General features: G+C 41.8%; 1 protein-coding gene across 4 annotated transcripts in view; it reads left to right on the top strand.

Annotated features, from left to right (window-relative positions):
- Positions 1–19,651, top strand: part of daam1b (dishevelled associated activator of morphogenesis 1b) — an 83,473-nt gene that overhangs the window by 59,415 nt on the left and 4,407 nt on the right. For 3 of the 4 annotated variants that reach the window (XM_072682849.1, XM_072682840.1, XM_072682856.1), the window contains exons 4-22: positions 1,168–1,239; positions 2,555–2,649; positions 3,526–3,859; positions 3,953–4,063; positions 4,247–4,350; positions 4,459–4,525; positions 4,612–4,729; positions 5,056–5,194; positions 5,465–5,523; positions 5,639–5,826; positions 5,961–6,272; positions 6,786–6,893; positions 7,776–7,805; positions 8,033–8,130; positions 12,872–12,956; positions 13,259–13,365; positions 15,685–15,773; positions 15,984–16,152; positions 17,057–17,164. In XM_072682849.1, coding sequence (XP_072538950.1) covers positions 1,168–1,239; positions 2,555–2,649; positions 3,526–3,859; positions 3,953–4,063; positions 4,247–4,350; positions 4,459–4,525; positions 4,612–4,729; positions 5,056–5,194; positions 5,465–5,523; positions 5,639–5,826; positions 5,961–6,272; positions 6,786–6,893; positions 7,776–7,805; positions 8,033–8,130; positions 12,872–12,956; positions 13,259–13,365; positions 15,685–15,773; positions 15,984–16,152; positions 17,057–17,164 — 2,393 coding nt within the window. The remainder of the gene's footprint in view (positions 1–1,167; positions 1,240–2,554; positions 2,650–3,525; positions 3,860–3,952; positions 4,064–4,246; positions 4,351–4,458; positions 4,526–4,611; positions 4,730–5,055; positions 5,195–5,464; positions 5,524–5,638; positions 5,827–5,960; positions 6,273–6,785; positions 6,894–7,775; positions 7,806–8,032; positions 8,131–12,871; positions 12,957–13,258; positions 13,366–15,684; positions 15,774–15,983; positions 16,153–17,056; positions 17,165–19,651) is intronic. The other variant, XM_072682864.1, reaches the window with a different exon arrangement.

Genomic DNA, 19,651 nt, shown 5'->3' with positions numbered 1-19,651 from the left:
GTGAGCACTGGGAGAGAGCCGGAGAGAAACTACACTGAACAGCACTGCACTGTATGTCAGAGTATTCAGACTACCTTCTAATTAGTGAACTTGCACAGTGTGCATAATTCCTATCCTTAGGAAAGCATTGCTAGTAGAATGGGAGTCTCTTCAACAGCTGCACATGACTGTAGGGTCATCATGCTCAATGCCAAGGCTCAGCTAGGGCAGTATAAAACCCCTCTGCAATCTAATGGAGCATGGATAAAATGGAGTGGCATTTATGATCTCATGATAACTCTACTGAATCTCTGTCTGGTGTCCTATGAACCCTAGAGCAGAGTTCTCTGATCAGTAATACTCAGTAAACACCCTCCAACTGTTTTGCCCTACTTTAACACGGCACCATTTTTTTCTGCAAGTATGATCAGTGTGATGTTTTGGGTCTGTTACCTTGTTTGGTTTGAAAGATGATGAGAAAGATGATATATGTGCATTTCCTTGAGAACATGCTTGCGCCTTGATGCACATTCTTCATGGAAATGTAGCCTTTCTCCCCAAACACATCTCGTTGATAAATGAAGCTCTTTTGGACATTTAGATTAAGTATAAGGCATTGGCTGAGGTGACATGAGAAAGACTACAGTATTTTTCAACCGTCAAGAAAAATTGGAAGAAATTAGGTAGACTATTGGCAGACGTTCCCTCTGTGCTTATGCACCCCAGCACACTCTGTATCTGTATCAATCTGTATTAATCTCCACACTGGTTTGAGTCATTCCTCACTACAAATTCTCACAAGTCTGATTCTCTCCATTCTCTCCAAATTACACTGTCACTCCTAATAATCTTCTCAGGCCAGTGCATTCTTACTCAGCTCATTCATGCTGTTCCAGCTCATTCTTGTGTTTGCTTTTGCTTGATATGCTGACAGCCTCCTTTATATATTTATTTATTTGTTTATTTATTTTCTATGGCAACATTAATTGGTGAGGTGTAGCTCAATTTAGTATAAGAGTTCTCATAGAACATTGACCTTTTGTGTATGCAGTGTCTACTTTTTCTGCTTTTCAACAGGTTTCTTGAGATGTGGCTCATATTAGGATCAACTGTTCGTTTTCATAGACTGTTCCCTTTCGATTGTTTGTTTGTTTGTTTGTTTGTTTATTTATTTATTTATTTTTACAGGAACAAGAAGAAAATAAAGGTGCAACAAGCTGGCCAGAGTACTACATCGACCAGCTCAACTCCATGGCAGCTGTAAGTATACGCTTCATTGGTTCGGCTGATTCGACGTTTTCATTGCTTTTATTGATCGTCTGCGGTACTGTTGAAAAGTTGTAGATGAGGTGAGAAAATCCATTCGCACAAACAACGGAAAGTCAGTTGTCAGAGTTCAGCGAATGACTAAAGGCGTACAGAAAACGGGACCTAGCAGTGCAAGACCTGGTAGACCACCAAAGCTGCCTCCATCAGATAAACAGCCCTTAGGGTTTTTGTGTTTGAGAGAGAGGAGAAAATCAAGCTCTGCTCAAGCATCAGTTCTGAAAAACCCACAGGTGTTTCTGTCCATTATTTCACTGTGAGAAGACAGCTCAGCGCTGTGGGTCTAAAAGGATCACATTGTCTAATGAGTTCTTCTGGAGAAAAGTAGAGAGGCAAGAAATAATGCAAAAATAATAAAAGTGTGCCTGGTGTTCTCAGAACAATGGACTGACCACTCTAGAGTTCACTGAAAAATGAAGAACCGATAATTAATGACTGTTTTGAATGGAAATAAAAATTGAAGGGTGGACTTTCTGCTCAGTACTGTGTATCCTGAGCTGAACTCCCTAGGTTAAATATAATGAGAAATGAATGCATGAATGCGAATAACATGATAAAACTAACAGTGCTATCAGTACAACCCTGAAAAAATCCCTCACCCCAAGATAATGAGCTCTTTCTAAACTTTGTCTTGCCCGTACAATCTCCGGGTTCTTGCCAAATTGAAAGTTATCTGTCTTTTCAAAAATACAATAAATCTCCACAGAGATTGTCTGCATTTGGACCAATTAGAAATGGGAATTTGAGGCCACAGAAACGGGGGGAAAAAAGCAGTGAATTAGGTGATATGCATCTTGTTCCTTTCCAGTCATAATGTAGTGGTCTCTAAAGCAGAGGCTTTGTTTTGAGTTATAGGATCACTGTGCAGTGTGGCTTGGCAGCTCAAGCGGGGCTTTTAGAAAAGGCCTGAGATGGTAAAGTGAAACCAGAGTGATATCTAAACCAGTGGGGGGAATCTCCACCCGACCGATCTTGGGCCTGGACAGAACCTGTCCTGCTGCACTTGCACATGAACCACAAGCCCTCAATAGAAGCTGTGTTCACGTTACATGTCAGAAACAGGAATGGTGTATAGTCTTTCCATCGTTGACTCCCGTTTGCCTTTAGTTCCCCTATAGTTGTCTTGTTTGTTGATTTAAACATCTGGAAAGTCAGTCATGTGATCATGTTTGATTGTACATGCAGAACACATTTTGCTATTCTGTACTCGCAGAGTTACCTTTTACCTACATTACCTTTTGCCCAACAGAGAAAGACTCTGCTGGCCCTGGAGAAGGAGGAAGAAGAGGAACGCAACAAGACCATAGAAAGCCTCAAAACTGCGCTGAGGACACAACCAATGAGGTCAGCCTCCGTTAGTGTTTTAGTCAAACAGTCTGATCATCTTACATGCACTAGATCTGAAATAAGGGGTAACTAAAGTGGGTTTAAGACATGAATTGTCTTCACTTGCCCTTTAAATTCATTCCCCAAGCTGCTAGTGACTCATTAGCCATACTTTGCCTCATTTATTATGCCCAATTATACTCAAACAGGATATTAAAATGTTTCAAAATAGCACATTTAGTGTTTGCATGTTTTAAAATCTGCAGTCTGTAGCTTAGCCTGTGCTAGATGGAAGCTCTGAGCTGTTAACAAACCAATGACCCCTGTATTAATATGTGGTATTTTTAATAAACCCCTCACATAAGCTTACTGAAGTCCTTGACCCCTGTTGGCCTGCACACAAAGTTTCGTAATGTCAAGCTGCTGGCTGCAGCTGTTTCAAGTTGACTTACATTAACGTGTTGCTGATGTAATATGTCGTTAAGTTTTCCATCTATTGAGTAGCACATGACTACTTTATTTTCTCATTAAACACACCCCTCCCTCCTTGGTCTGCTCTTTTGGGGGCTGTTTGTCATTAGCCCTGTGACGACAAAGCAGTCATGCGTGCTTTTGAAGGCTGGTTACTGCCTTGATCTTTTGACCTTGGGCTTAGGGTGGAACCATTAACCCCTGCCAGACTTGCATTTAGATGTTCCTCTCCGTTTTGACCCTAATGATTTTTGTCTGTGAATAAGCTACAAGCTATTTCTGTTCTCCTTAAGGGTGTCAAAATGTATTAGTCTGAAGGTGCTCTTAAAAATACCCTGCATTTTCCTGTTAATTTTAAGACCCAATATTCTACTGGATTTGTGGATGCTTCATAAATGGTCCCCCATATGTCCTGTGTTGCAGGTTTGTCACCCGGTTCATCGACCTGGATGGTCTGACCTGCATCTTGAATTTCCTGAAGAGCATGGATTTTGAGACTACGGAGTCTCAGATCCACACATCCCTCATCGGCTGCATCAAAGCACTGATGAACAACTCTCAGGGCCGCGCCCACGTGCTCTCCCACCCCGAGAGCATCAATATCATCGCCCAGAGCCTAGCCACCGAGAACATCAAGACCAAGGTGGCCGTGCTGGAGATCATGGGAGCTGTGTGCTTGGTTCCTGGAGGCCACAAGAAGGTTCTAGAGGCTATGCTGCACTACCAGAGATTTGCTAGTGAACGCACACGATTCCAGGTGGGCTGCTGGGAACACTCTGAAGCATCTGTGCTTGTTGTGGTGGAGTTATCATGATGTTATGTGGTATGTGACTATGATGCTCCTCTGCAGATGCTTCTGAATGACCTGGATCGAAGTACGGGGAGGTACAGGGATGAGGTCAGCTTGAAGACAGCCATCATGTCCTTCATTAATGCTGTGTTGAGCCAGGGAGCCGGAGAGGTGAGCTCCCAAATGCAGCTTGTTCCTCTTTTGGTTTTATGTTTTATGTTGCATGAAGTAGATATTGTAATATAAACTCCCTCAGTGCTTGTTATTCTTCAACAGATGTTCTGAAGCTGCGTAGATTATGCAGTATACTTGCTTAGGTCTGAATGTGTTCATGTTTTTCCTTTTGACCCACAGACGAGTCTTGAGTTCAGGGTACATTTGAGATACGAGTTCCTGATGTTGGGGATTCAGCCCATCATTGATAAGCTCAGATCACATGATAACTCCACATTAGATCGGTAAGTGTCATAAGTAAATCTTTACCTTTAAATCACTAGTAATTACTTTTATAATTGTAGTATTTCTGGTTTGTAATCCTGTTCTCTCCTGTCCTCTTGTGTCCTCAGGCACTTGGATTATTTTGAAATGCTAAGAAATGATGATGAACTCACTGTATCGAGACGTTTTGAAAGCGTAAGTGGACACAGTGGTCTAAACTGTCCTTGTTTATGAAGTTTATTGGTTTGGCCTTAATTAATGTTATGGTTATCCCCTTTTAGGTGCATATAGACACTAAAAGTGCTTCCCAGGTGTTTGACCTCATACGCAAGAAGATGACCCACACAGATGCATACCCGCACTTTATGTCCATACTGCACCACTGCCTGCTTATGCCTCGTGAGTTTTTTTTTTTTACATCATGTTGGTCTAATGATCCTGCTGTCAAACACTGTTGTTAAGCTACAGTAAACGTAATAGTCAGAAGATCTTGAACCTCAGGTTGATAATCCAGTTATGAATCCTAATGCAGAAATTCATTTGTGAATGATTTGTTAACTGTTTGGTTTAGCATATCTTGCGGAGTCCCACAGGGTTCTGTCTTAGGGTCTATGAAATGGATGTTAATTATGATGGTAGAGTCTTTATGAAAGTACTATGGGCTTACATACAGGGTCAGACGGGGTTAAAAGAAAAAAAAAATTGCAAAATGTTCTCTGTTGTAGATAAGAGGAGTGGAAACACAGTGCAGTACTGGTTGCTTCTTGACCGCATCGTCCAACAGATGGTGCTCCAGAATGACAAGGGTCATGACCCTGACGTCACCCCTTTAGAAAACTTCAATGTCAAGAATGTGGTTAGAATGTGAGTTTTGGGAGTGGGGGGTTGTATAAGGTGTTTTTGTTTTCCTTACCAATTTCCTTTTACCAGCTACATTTATGGACTGCTTTTTTATGTATTTATTTATTTTTGCATACTTTTGATATTTTGTACCTATACTTTCAAAAAAGTTGTTATTATTATTACATTAGTTCATCTTGTAAACTGTGTTGATGTGAATCATGTTTAGTTTAGGTCTACAAGTTTACAGTCTATTTGAGATCTGAGCTGACAATTTCCAATATCTGTCCTCAGGCTTGTCAATGAAAACGAGGTCAAACAATGGAAGGAGCAGGCAGAGAAAATGCGGAAAGGTCCGTAGCTGCTTGTTAAAATTGAACATGACCAGCTCTGTATTCTGTTGTGAAAAAATGACTGAGAGAAATCAAATTAGTTCATCGTAGAACTATTGGTCCTTGTCCATGACAGATCACCATGAGCTCCAGCAGAAGATGGAGAAAAAGGAACGAGAGTGCGACGCTAAGACCCAGGAGAAAGAGGAAATGATGCAGACACTCAGCAAGATGAAAGAGAAGCTCGAAAAAGAAACAGGAGAGCATAGACTGGTCAAGCAGCAAGTGTCAGAACTTACTGTCTGCCTACACGAGCTCAGCACGGTACAGTTTCCCCAAACCCTAGTCTTGTACTCACTCTGTGTCTAATTCACCCCTTTAAATACTGTTTTAACATCTAATATTATACAAAATACTGAACTAATGAAAATATATGTATTATTTCCAATTTCCTACAGAGACAGGTAGCTAGTGTACCTGGTGGCCCTCCCCTTATACCTGGCCCCCCAGGTGGTCCCCTCTCTCCTCCACCTCCTCCCCCTCCTCCTGGGGGCATGATGCCACCTCCTCCACCTCCTCCACCCTGTGGTGCTATGATGCCACCCCCACCGCCCCCTCCACCTGGAGGCCCGCCTCCACTCCCTGGACGTCCGCCCCTATGTGGGCCGCCTCCTCCTCCCGGAGCCCCTATAGGTCCGGCTCTCAAGAAGAAGAATACTCCCCAGCCATCCAATCCACTCAAGTCCTTCAACTGGGCCAAGCTATCTGAGGTGAGACTGTATGGGATTACGGCAAGCAGCCTGGGTTATCCAGACACTCAAGTTCCAAATGGAAGTGTTTTTAATGGGCAAGTGTCCTTTTTTACCTTAAAACTAGGGCCTGAATTCTATTAATAAAGATGATTATGAAGTCATATGGACCACAGTTTATAATTGATAATATCAGTTGGTAAAGTACTAATAACTAAAACTTTTAGAAGCCGTATCGGCTGATTATTCGACTGTTATTGTTTTTCAGAATTTGTAGCTTCTTCAAATCTGCAAATAAGGCCATTTTCATGTGAATTGGGCTTTAAAATCCCTAAATAACACTGTAAAAGCTTGTGAGACAAGACTGAATTGCACAACAGACATTCTCTTTATCCAGCAACATCAATTGTTCAGCCCTTATACAGCACGGTTTTTGGTTACGTTATTGGACAGCGGGGTCAGGAGTTTGCTCATGCTATTGTGTGTGCTTGGTTGCTATAGAAGCACTGTGGTCACCTGTTCTCATTCCTACAGAACAAGCTGGAGGGCACAGTGTGGGCTGAGGTGGATGACAGCAAGGTTTTCAAGATCTTAGACCTGGCGGACATTGAGAAGACCTTCTCTGCATACCAGAGACAACAGGTCACTAAAAAGAGTCAGCTCCCACTCCATCTCTATCTCTCTACTCATATGTCTCTCATTTAGGACCTCAAAACATTTGCAGTTACTCATGCATGAGGTTTATATGATTGTGATGCCTGAGCTGTATTTTCCTGTGGTGGCCCCTCAACTGAGAATTGCAGAGCATTGAGATTTAATTGCCATGATACGTTTATAATGCATACTAGTCATCAAAACAGATGGGTTCTTAATGGAAAACATACCTGGTGCTCAGCTTATGCTGTGTTTATTATTTTAATTAATGGCAGAACTTTTGGTGTGCAAAATATGCAAATGCACCAAACCAAAGAACCTTTCTGGTTTGCTATGGCAGTTTATTCATTTGTTTTATTGAAATCACCATGCGATTGAACTGTATTGTGCATTAGTAGCTGCCTAATCATTAATCCAGATACTTATACTAGCATGCCTATTAGTGAGTTACATTTGTGCTAAGCCAGTCTGTCTATCCAGGGCCATTTGGACAACTGTTTTCTAATTATGATGTCCATTACCTTCATCACGGTTTACTTCTTGTTTGCTTTAATGGATGAGAAAGTAATTGCATTTTAATGCTGCTATTATAAATGGATACTCCAAGCTATTAAGTCTTAAGAGATGGTCAGATTATTCAGGGAGTAAGCACTTTATAGCTGAGATGATGATAAATATTTAAAAGTAGATGTTCCTCACCAAGCATGCACCTGCCAGCACTTACAATGGCAGACCACACCATGCATCTTTGCTTTCATGCACCCCCACTCACCATGCATTACCAGTCATCTCATCTTGTGCACTAGCCTGTTTTGCGCTCTCTCTTTCTAACGTGTGCTGCATCTTCCTTGCTTCTTGCCTGCATTTTAGGACTTCTTTATGGTCAATAACAGCAAACAGGTAAGAGTTACTGCAGAGAACTAAACATATTGTTTTTTTTGTTGCATTTGTTGATGTTACTTTCTCCGTACTTGATATCTAGCTAATAACAACACCAATTAATGTCCATTTCCCATCATTTAATAATCAGTAATATTCTCATCCTTCACAAACATTATGACAACACTGAAAGGGTGAGGAAAACCATGTACATGCATGTAGTAACTTCTGAACCTCTCTGACCACAGAAAGAGGCAGAAGACGACGCTCTGAGCTCAAAGAAAGTCAAAGAGCTGTCCGTCATCGACGGCCGGCGGGCCCAGAACTGCAACATCCTGCTCTCACGGTGAGTGATGCTTTTAATCTTGGCTACGAGTTTCTGATTCTGCGGAACCTTCTGGCTTCCAGACGTGAGGTCATATCCTGCGCGTACAGCTCTGAACTCATGCTCGATTTGATGGTGTCCTGGTCTGTGCTTCCACTGTTGTTCTGCTGAGTTATTTCCTGTGAAAGAAATGCTCTCAGTCACCAGTTCCTTAATTAGCATGAGGTGGTTTCCTTGAATTCTTCATAGTGCAGTGCACATTAATAAGAGCCTTACCTCATCATAGAGCAATTCCTTGTTTATATTTTCCTCATCACGTTCAAGCAGAGAAATCATTTTTCAGACTTGACAACATGCTGCTTTCTGCCAAGAATGATATTTGAGCAGTTGATGAGGGGATAATGCTGCCTAGATCTTTTCTTTCCCACAGCGTTGCTTCTTCTTGGTCCTCTTTAGCTATTGTAAACACAAAGGCCTCCTCGCTTAATTGCTAGTCAGATTATCGAGTGTTTCACACAATTGGAAAGTAAGTTGTACTTCAAGGATTTTCTCTGAACATTTTACAGTTCATTTAGCAGAGCATGTAGATTAAGGCGTTGTGTAATGGATTGATTGGACGAGGAGATCTTTCAGTCAACATTTTAACAGCTGTTACAACAAATGAAAGAGCGTTCACATTTGTATCAGATGTCTTTTGGATACTCATGAACGTCATGAATCACAGCATGATTGCTGTTTGTCTAATAAGGCTCAGGAATGACTTCATCGGTCATTCATTCTCGTTGTGAAAGTAGGAATCTGTGAGCGTGTTGACAATTCTGCCTTTTTTTGCTACAATTTTAGACCTTCACTTTCCCTCCACCTGTTTATGGCTTACACAGGTTCACACAAGTGTGATTGGACTGTTGGAACGAGCTAATTTAAATGCTCGTGCCATACATGTAAAGCCGAATCCAGTGGAGTTCTCTCTGAGGGCAGTTCACTCTTTGGCAAGCGATTATGCTTCCACTAAAGGCTAAGGGTGCTTATGCGTCAAGTGTCTCAGTAAAAGCTCTCGCCTGGGATCGGTTCCCACATTTCTACTCAATTATGAATATTAGCATATCTTGGAACAGCACTGAGAAATGTAATAAGTTACAGCCTTCTATTGCATTTTTGTTTTCAGGCAAGGACTTCTGTTTGTCACTAGGAAGTTGGTTGTGGTGTGAGAAACGAAAGCCATGAAACTGTAACAGTTGGTCACGGTTGGCGAGCCAGGCTGGCTTCAGATTTATGAAGGCTCACTAATTGAATGTGGTTTGGCCTCGTCTGCAAGCAAGAGATTTATTCTCGACTGCGTCTTTAAATCTTTCTGACTCAAAAGACATGAAACAAACCAAAATGACACTTAGCATTTCCACTGGTCCTTTTCTGTTTTTTTTTTGTTTTTTTTTCTTTCTTATTTGTGCTGATTAAGTGTTTTTCTAGGCTAAGAGGGAGATTCAGCAATAAAGTTGGGATGTAGATGCATAGGAGGGACGGGTCATTCATTGGTAGCAATCGGTCAGCGGGTGACAGTGTTTGGATTGTTGGATGTCTGAGTTTGTGTGCGTGTATAGTAGTTACAATATCACCCCACATATTACCAAAGGGAAAGCTAGTGAGGAGGGATTGTGTGGTGTGTGTGGTAGTGGTTTCTTCATAAGCAGATATTATTCTGTATTTGGTTTGTGCACTCAAGTAATTTCTTGTCTTGTAGAATAGTCAGCAACAGTATCCAAGAATTCCAGTCAGAATATTTAGAATTTAAGGTCCTTTTGCAAAGCAGTGTGCAACTACATCAGTATCCAGTCTGTTTTCTTCTTTGTCTTTTAGTCTTTAGTACCTAAGTCATGTGACTTTTTGAGATATGATTGAGATTCAGGCTTGTATACAGCTCTTTGATTGGACATACACTTTCTGTGTAGTAATGTGTGTTTTTTCCTCATAGGAATGTATGGGGTTCTAAAGTGTGTGCACCCTTTTATACCACTGGGAGGCTAATACACCAGTAACATCAAATCAATCACATTGGCTACCTTAGCAACCATTTTGCAAGACCCTAGCAACCACCTTGGATGCCATAGCGCGAGCAGTTAGAAACATCCTTAGCAGCCACTGAGCAACCGCCCAGGATACCATATCAGCAACACCATAACAATCACATAGCAAAAACGCTCTCACACTAGTGACCACATAGCAACAGCCTAGCAACTGCCCAAAAGTAGGCAACAGTGCAACCATTCTACATTTTCTTTAGGAAATAGTTTTTCTTTATTGTTTATTTTTCATAGTTTCTTATATAAACAAGTTTATATCTCAGTAGTCGTACATTCATATGAACATATTCCAACATTGTGTAGCTGTTATTTTAGTGATTATACTGCTAATTACATGTTACTATAACAAAGCTGAAATGAGTCCATGTTAGACATTTAATTTGCCAATACATTAGCGCTTTGTGTATATATTTTTACGTTAGCTTTACTGAATTTGGAGTTTGATGGGAAATCTACATGCTAAGTTTATATAAGTCTATCTCACTTAATCACTTTACATGGCAGTCTTGGCATATAGAGGTGGGTGGTATATGACAACATGTCACTGTAGTTTGGTTGTGAAAAACTAACCCAGATTTTGATTTTAAATATTGCAATATTTCCAACGTTTCAAGCATCAGGAGAATGAAATATGACAGTCAATAATGCTGTAAGGAAGCATTCAGTAGTGTGTGAGAGAAAGTGCTTTTAAAGGCAAACGATCCAGAGCTCTGTGGATCATGGTGTGTGGTCTGCCTCTCTTAGCCTATACTCAGTGGGGTGCAATCCCCACTGCATGACCACAGCAGAGATCACTTATTCTGACAGCCACAAGCATTTGAATTAGTCATGCATGGACAAAACTAGTTCTTATTATTATGATTAGCTTGCCACATTGTGATAAAGCTTGCAGAAAGACCACTCTGCATGAATAGTATACCAACATTGCTACATGCTGTGAATCAATGATGGGGCATGTTAAAAGACCTTCACTAACATGAATAACCTAATGAATAACATGTCACACCTGCACACACACACATGCACTGCACAATCGGCAACTGTTGGACAAAATTGAACCAAGGGCTCATGGAATATCAGCACTGCAGAGGCCTACATTTCAACTGTGGGTATGAGTTATTAGGAAACGAAGTCTCCATTACTCATTTGTCAGTGAAGTGCTGACAGACCACTGGTTGTGTGCTGGAAATGAGCATGGCCAAAATCTCTTTATGCCATGAGGATTTGCCAGTGCAGATGCTTCGCTATTAAAGCAAGCTTTAATGAAACCTTTGCTTAAAGTGCCTTTATTTCCTCTTCTTTTCATCTTTTCTACCAAACGCAGAACATGTTTAGAGTTCATGTTCCAGGACAGTAGTAGTTAATGTCTTGGAACTGAACCAAGGTCAGCATGAGGTCTCTCAGAATGCCCCAGTCCTTTTTCCATTTCGTAAATGAAATTCGAAATCAAATGTAAGTAAGTGCACTCGAGGTTTGAAGCTTCGTCTGGCATGAACGTGTAGTGTAGTGAAAGAGCCCTGGCCGTGTTTCACGTCCTGTCTGTGGTTCCCAGCCTTCCTCTCGCTCTCCATGTCTGGCAGAGGAACTGAGGGAGCTCTCCAGTGCAGATCTCAGGCCTGTTAAACACCTGCTCTGCTTGGCGCTCTCTCACGTCTGGCTAACCCTGTAACGGCAGCGCGCCTCACTCCGACTATGAGCAGTGTGTAGTGTAGGAAGGCTGACCGTGCTGAGAGACTTTCCTCTCCACGAATGTAATGCCTCAAGTTTCTCGTTGAGGGAGCTGCCAGGGCTGTTTTACTTATGGCATGTGGCCGTCATGCCTTTTTTTGCCAAGAGAAATCATCTTTCATTTGAAGTGGTTTCATTTCAAGGCACGAAAAGCAGGGGGAAAAAAATCATTTGCACAACTGTCCTCTTTTCCCAAATGAATGATTTTCCTAATCTGCTAAGAACAGTGATTGCTTCAGGTAATGGCCAGTTTGTGGGCGTGCTGCATGAGGGAGTTCAGCCGTGCAGGAAACTAAAGTCGATGGTGATGTCCACATATTGCTAACTGTGATTGGTCCTTTGGCCGCTCTGACATCATATGGGTCAAATCAAGCTAATTTTGTCTATTTTTAAAGTCATGTATGTCTTTACAGTGTCCGAAACCTAAGAAAACAAACTTTGGACACCAGACCAAGTCTTAGGTCATTCATACGGTGCCTTTTGCTCCCATAGTTCATCCGAAGATATCCAACCAGCTATTGCAGTTGACAGTCAAATCTAGGTGCGAGGGTTTTATTGCCAAGGCCAAGGATGCTCAATCATTCATTGTTCAGAACAGAATTCCCCTGGAGGGCAGCTTGATGTGTTGCTGCTTTACCTCCCAACATGAGCTTTAGATTGAAGTTCTGGTTGGACCAAAACCAAAAAAAAAAGGTTCAAGATTGACACACCTGATCAAGAACCTACACCAGTTCAGTGTTCCTGTATGCCAGTAGAGGAGTGTTGGTTTTGGACTACAACAGAGCAGGATATCCTGTGGGTTTAAGAGGTCTAGGCAAAGTGGGTTATGTGGTCTGCTGTTAGCTTGGCAGTGCTTGTTAAAATCTGGGTCTACAACTTCCGTAGGTTTCATTTTAACCACCTATCAGTGATTTATTCATGTTTGTCTGGTTTCTGTTTCCTGTTGTTGTATCCAGGTTAAAGCTTTCCAATGAGGAAATGAAGAGGGCTATCCTGACTATGGATGAACAGGAAGATCTGCCGAAGGATATGCTGGAGCAGGTTTGTTGGCCTGAAAAAGCAGAGTGGTAAAAAAGCATTATATTAGATTATTCTGGCCCCTGGTTCTGTGGCCTTTGTTACACTAACTGCATAGGAAATATATCATACAACTCACTGTAGTTTAGATAGTACCAATATGACTGAGTGTTGCATGCGTCCGTATTTGACTGTAGAAATGAACAAATCAGTAGTGCCGACACATCTCAGAATGAAGCTGATCCATTCAGGGAACAGTAAATAATGCTGGGTGTAGTGTTTTTTGTGGTGGTTATTGCTCATTGTGGAGGCTTCCTCTGCTGCAGATGCTGAAGTTCATCCCGGAAAAGAGTGACGTGGACCTACTGGAGGAACACAAACATGAACTGGACCGCATGGCTAAGGCTGACCGCTTCCTTTATGAGATGAGCAGGTGAGTATTCAAATAGTAGCTTACAGTTTAGAGCACTGTTCAACACATGGGTTACTGGGTCCATGGTCTATTATGCATGTTGCAACCCATGGTTGATGATTAGCCAAAAGGTTAATCCTTTTCACCTCCATTTCTTTGCATCAGGTTTCTTCACCATATGGGCAAAAGTATTGGGACACACCTTTCAAACACTGACTTCAGGCATTTCATATAGTCCCATTACCACATGTGTATAAAATCAAGCCCCTAGTCATGCAATCTGCGTAGTAGATTGTAGTAGTGGAAGTGTGGGTGGTTCTAAAGAGCTCACTGAATTCCAGCGTGGTGCTGTAATAGGAGCAGTCATTGCAACAATAAGTCAATTGGTGAAATTCTTCTTCGCTCCTAAATATTTCACCATCAACTGTGGTATTGTGGTATTATTGGTATTATTGACAAGTGGAAGCATTTAGGAACCACAGTAACTCACACAAAGTGCGAGACCGCATAAAGTTACAGAGCAGGGTAGCCAAGTGCTAAGGCACGTGGCGCATAAAAGTCTCTAATGGTCTGCTGGGTTAAAAACTGCAGATCTAAAAGCTCCTGTAGGTGTAATTTGTGGATGTCCCAACACTTTTGTCTATATAGTTCCTTTGCTTTGTCTAGAGTTACTCTCTAGACAGCAGCAGACATATTTATTCTGATGGTTCTGCGTCCTGAAAGCGGGATAGCCTTTCTCTCCATCTGTGAAGTCCACCTTCTGACTCCTCTCCGATTCAGACACATTCTGCTCAATTTATCTTGTCTTGGCGCTGAATTAGTGTCATGCTGTTCAGCCCACGCAAAGCACGTAGTGTGAACTGCTACGAGAAGGCATTTCTCATCCATGCAGGCCACCCACGACTTTACAGTGACTTACTAAGCCAAGAGTCTGATGCTCTCTCTCACACATTCAGCCCTTGTCTGTGAATCCTGTTTCCTCCAGCAGTCGAGGAAAGTTGACACATTGATCTGCTCTCGCGGAGGAGAGCATTTTGCATCAATATTTGCTGTAACTAAGTAAGCGTGGTGTCTCTGTGTCCGTGTAACAGGCTCAAACAAACCTTGGGCAGGTGTCTAGGAAAACAGGAGTGTGAGAAGTGTAAAAGAAAGACATTTCCCACCTGATCTTTTTTTTTTTATCATATAAAGGGAAAAAACAGAATTTGGCATTAACAGGTATGGCCAGCTATGTTTTTGTCCCTCAGTATGTTAAATTCAGCAATGAAATAGTAATTCTGATATCCAGAAAATGCCACCTTTTCAAAACATCCCGAACCATGGCGCTTTGCCGAAGTCTGATAGAGCACAATTGACCATGCTTTCTTTCCCTCATCACTTTTAAGCAATATTGGCTGGCACAAGCGCCAGGGACCCTGAGTGTTTTCGCTGCCCCACGATGCAGCATTGGCAGCAGTTTGTGTTAAGTCCTTCCCCTCGTAGTGCCGGGAGCATTGTTTGTGTTTGTATGAGCTTTGAACAGGTGGGTTAATTGTGAATACCAAATTGGAAGTGTCCGAACTAGTCCATGCACAAGCATAAATTTGGAACTACAGCCGTTACGCTCAAACATTGCAGTTCTGAGAACGAATGGAGAGTCAGGACGTTTGAGTATGGAAGTTTGAGTAAGGCAGTTCCAGTTACTCTGTTAACAATTTTCTGGTATCCATGCATGATCTCTCTGGAATGTGTGAAAACTCTTCTTCCCACACCGCAAGATAAGTGATGAATTACTGAAGAGGATTTACAGCCTATTTCAGTCTTTTCACAGAATTCAGCTGCTTCCTAATGGTTTCTATTTTTTATGCGTCTTGAATGAACAGGTTTTCCCCGTTGAACCCGTTTAAATGATAATCCGTGGTAATTGTCTGTACGAAGTGTCAGATAAAGATTAGGTTGAACAATGCTGAGTGTTCCTTTACAGTCCCACAGTGCAGTGCTAGTTTATGCTTGTAAGGCAATACTCTTGTTCCCAACACAGGAGTGCTGAATGCCACAGAGGGCTGTTATATTCACTCCTCAGCATTGTGGTGTTTGTTTTCTTTCCTTTAATAATCAGTCTTCTCCTGCCATTTAAACTACGCATTCAAAGCATAAGACTGGAGGGAGCATTTTGAATGCTTCATCTCTTTTCTACTGTGGTCCTCATCGTTCACTTGCAGTAGGCCAGTGCTGTTTAATGGCCCATTTGAGTTCTAATGTGAGATATGGGGAGCTGCTCACTTTGCTTAAAAGCCCTCTCAGTTTTAATGTGGATCCTCTCTCTGTCTCCCCCTCCTCCCTCTTTAACCTCTTTTACAGAATAAACCATTACCAGCAGAGGTTACAGTCCCTGTACTTCAAGAAGAAGTTTGCAGAGAGGATTGCAGAGATAAAGCCCAAAGTTGAAGGTGCGGCTTTTGAGTTTTTAAGAGACATCTGCGTAGCTCTTCAGTCATCTATTATGTGTTACTGAAATTGTGTGAATTGTGATGAACTGGATGTGATTCTGTTATTTCAGACTGCAATAGTGAAAGTAATAATTGGCACTGTGATGTTGTAATTTGTTGTGTTGACTGCCAACACAATGATTTGACTGTGGCATGTGGTTTGTCCTTCAGCTTTGACCAAGGCCTCTAAAGAGGTGCTGCAGAGCCGGAATCTGAAGCAGCTCCTGGAGGTGGTGCTGGCATTCGGCAACTACATGAACAAGGGCCAGAGAGGCAATGCTTATGGTTTTAAAGTGTCCTCACTGAACAAGATCGCTGATACCAAATCCAGCATCGACAAGTAAGGGAACTTTAAGTAGTAATCTTTTTTTTGCTGCTGCTGCTGCTGCCGTTTAGAAAGAAACTTTCAGATGTATCAGCTTTATGTTCATGAAAGTGTCTTTCATATATAAGGAGTAGCTTTTGAAGACTATTGTTAAAAGTAGAGATGTACCAATATTGATTTTTTTGGCCTATGCCAGTATATACAGCCATAATTGATGGCAATGGTCAAAAGCCGATCTGCACCAAGCTCGGCTTGGCTCGCCATTCCTTAAGATCCACGGAAGACAAGCGTCCAGGCTTTTTTCTGTACTGGCACCGAAGTGGTGGAACGAACTTCCCCTGGGTGACCGAACATGCATGTGGGTCTGGGAAAAGATTGAAAAAGATCTCAGAACACATAGAAATTAGCTGTTCCACTGTCAACTGCCAGGTCAGGCCATTCAAGCAATTTCTGCCAAAGAGCATAGGATTTCATAGGGTGTCCTAACTTTTTTTTACTTGGCCATCGATATCTGCAGATCCTGCATCACCTAAACAATTCTTCTCATACCATGTAATGAATAGATCACCTAAGAGCTCCAAGAATCGGAATTTTTAAACATGTGCTCAATGTTGAGATTTATTTAAGTGATTATCTGCAGATACCAGTATGATCCAAAAGATCATCATGCATCCGGAGTTAAAAGCATGGTTTTAACACCGAAAAGTTTGAGTGCTGTTTATACAAAAAGGAAGTACAAAGGCATCATGTATGCAACTATTTAAAAGGTAGTACTGCAGAACAACATAGAAAAACATGCCTATTCATATAAATATGTATAGAAATAATAATAATTGTGCTGGACAATGGTCAGGTTGCTTGCATGAGCTTTGCTTCTGACTGTGTGATGTTTTAAGCTTCTTCTCGCCATGTTCTGCAGGAACATCACTCTCCTACATTACTTGATCACCATCCTGGAAAAGAAGTACCCCAAAGTCATGCAGTTCTCGGAAGACCTGCAGAACGTGCCGGAAGCAGCTAAAGTCAAGTAAGTCTAGTGGCAAGCAGAAGTAGCGTGTGTTGCTGTGTCGGTCTAAGCTGAAATTTATGGGTCCTTCAGGTCTACTTGGGTTAAATGGATTTCGGAAATGGTTTTCCGTGGTCTTGCTGCCTTCCATCACTGGGCTCAAATCTACCCGGTGGGTCATAGCAGCCAGAGCTGCTCGCATATGCAGAGTGAAAGTCTAATTTATGCCACGAGGAAATGGGGCCCTGGCCTCGGCTTGGAGAGGTGCTGAAGTGTGGAAGTGGTCTCCGGAGACGCTGAGAGCTTTTGCAGCACCAAAGTGATGGAGAGTCATGGCCACCATTGCAGACAGAGCAGGAATAGGCTGTCTGGTCAGTAACACCTTGGCCTGAGCAGGGTGGGATTTTCCTAGGTTTCAAAAGATTAGAACCAAATCCGTGCTTCTGGACCCAAGTACAGACCAAGAACTTGGGTGGTGGCCAGAGACGTATGAAAAATTCCATTCTAGCAGGCTTAATGTTATTGCCGTCATGCTCTCGCGGCCTACGCTATAAATCCAAATGTTTAAACACCTTTTCTATAATACATTTTGATGTAGGGGGAGGCCAAAATAAAGGAAAATCTTTACCAAAGGAGTGGAGAAACATAACAAGTGCAGATTCTTGCACCACAGCACAAAGTTATTTAGTTTAGCCTGATCGTCTGTATTCTACAATGAAGTCTTTTTTATTTCTGATGGGAGTGGTCTAAGAGTGTATGATGACACTGAATGGCTTGATGAGTGTGAAAATGATGTAAATCACGTGTTGTGGCCATTCCAGTCATCAGATCTCCACCCAGTTAAACTCCTATGAGAGATTTTGGACTGACGTTAGATCGTGCTCATCATCGTCAAAATGCTGGTACTGGCTGTTCTTTCTCAGACTTGTACAATCTTTAGATAAGATCATCTGAAGTTGTTCAGTGGGCTTGTGGTTGCCCAACACCTTACAAAGACGCTTTATGCTAGATTGTCTGTATGTTAGAAACAGGGGGAACCTTGTCTATAACATTAAATAAACATGGATGAAGGGAATGCTTGTTAAGAATCATGTGGCGTTTAGGTTTCAAACACTGCTGTTTATTTGATGTTACGGTCAAGCTTTTCCCAATTTGTTCTCAATTATGGGAGCGGCTTAGCTGAACACTGTGACTTTTAAAAGGAAGAATTTACAGCAAGGTGTTGAAAACCTAAACATTTAGATTTACAGTGCAGATCGTACATAAACAAATTTCCATGAAAGCTCTTCATTCAGTGTCAGAGCCACGGTTCAGCCATGGTATGGCTAATGTGATAATACATGCTGCTCGGGTGAAGCGGTCACAAGACTGGGCCAGAGCTTGATCTCATTTGAGAGATTGGAAAGAGAGAGCAGAGATCACACTGCGCCTCTGTGTATCACTTTTCTCCCGTCAGAATGGCCATTGTTCAAAGGGAATGATGACACTTCTCACAGTCTAATGTCTGTCACTGTCTGCTAGTTGCTCTCATTGCCTCATCCAAATAAATGTCTCAACCAAGAGCCCTGAAGCACATCCCGTAAAAGTGTGATGACCAACAGATGTGTGAATGAATGGGTGTAAGTGTATTCTGGATGTGTTTGCAGTTTTAGCATCACTGTATGTGAACCTCGGTCTCTACAGTCGACCTGCACAGTGGTCTATTTGTGTGCCGCTGAGAGGGGCAGTCGCCTATCTGTCCCACACTTTGAGATTATTCCACATGGCTCAGAATAGCAGCCAAGCCTCAGCCCTTAGAAGTTGCACTTAAGACCAGCCTTAAGTACATGAGCATGTTGTAATTGTCTGTAATGGAGACACATTTTACATATTTAATAATTGCATTTGGCTCTTTATGTTCACAGAGAAGAACGAAGAGTTAAAAACCCACCCCAATTCACCCCTGACTTTTTTTGCATGTTGCTGTTGCAGGTTGACTCTTTCAGTAATGACATTCTCTAAATATTATAGGTTTGTTAGACTGATTGGTATCAGCCTCTTAACATTAATGAGGAATTGTTGACTGATTAGGTCATGAACAGAAATGTATAGTGTCATTCAATAATCCTATAAGGTTCGGTGTCTGTTAGAATGCTGCCTCCTTAATCAGCTGCCCATGACGTCAATGCCTTCTTAGATAAGGAGACAGAAGTGTTGGCATGACCTTACATTCCTGTTGTCCATCCAAGGTGTTCGCATGTGAAACAGCACGTGATGGTGAACTTATAAAGGATTACTTCTAAAGCTACTTTATTTCTAAATTCTAAATATTTAAAGTTCATCATTTTGCACAAAAAGAAGGGTTTGATGGACAGATCTATACCTATTCATACATGCAAATATACACAATTCTTTTTGTAATTATGTACACTTGCAATTAAAAGTAAGTGAACACTTAAAGTGAATAACCTGTGGATCTGCCTTTAGGAGCAATCACCTCCACCAAGTGATTCCTGTAGCTTCAAATAA

Source organism: Salminus brasiliensis, chromosome 1 (genome assembly GCF_030463535.1).
Source record: "Salminus brasiliensis chromosome 1, fSalBra1.hap2, whole genome shotgun sequence".
NCBI lineage: Eukaryota > Metazoa > Chordata > Actinopteri > Characiformes > Bryconidae > Salminus > Salminus brasiliensis.
This window is presented reverse-complemented; position numbering and strand designations above follow the sequence as displayed.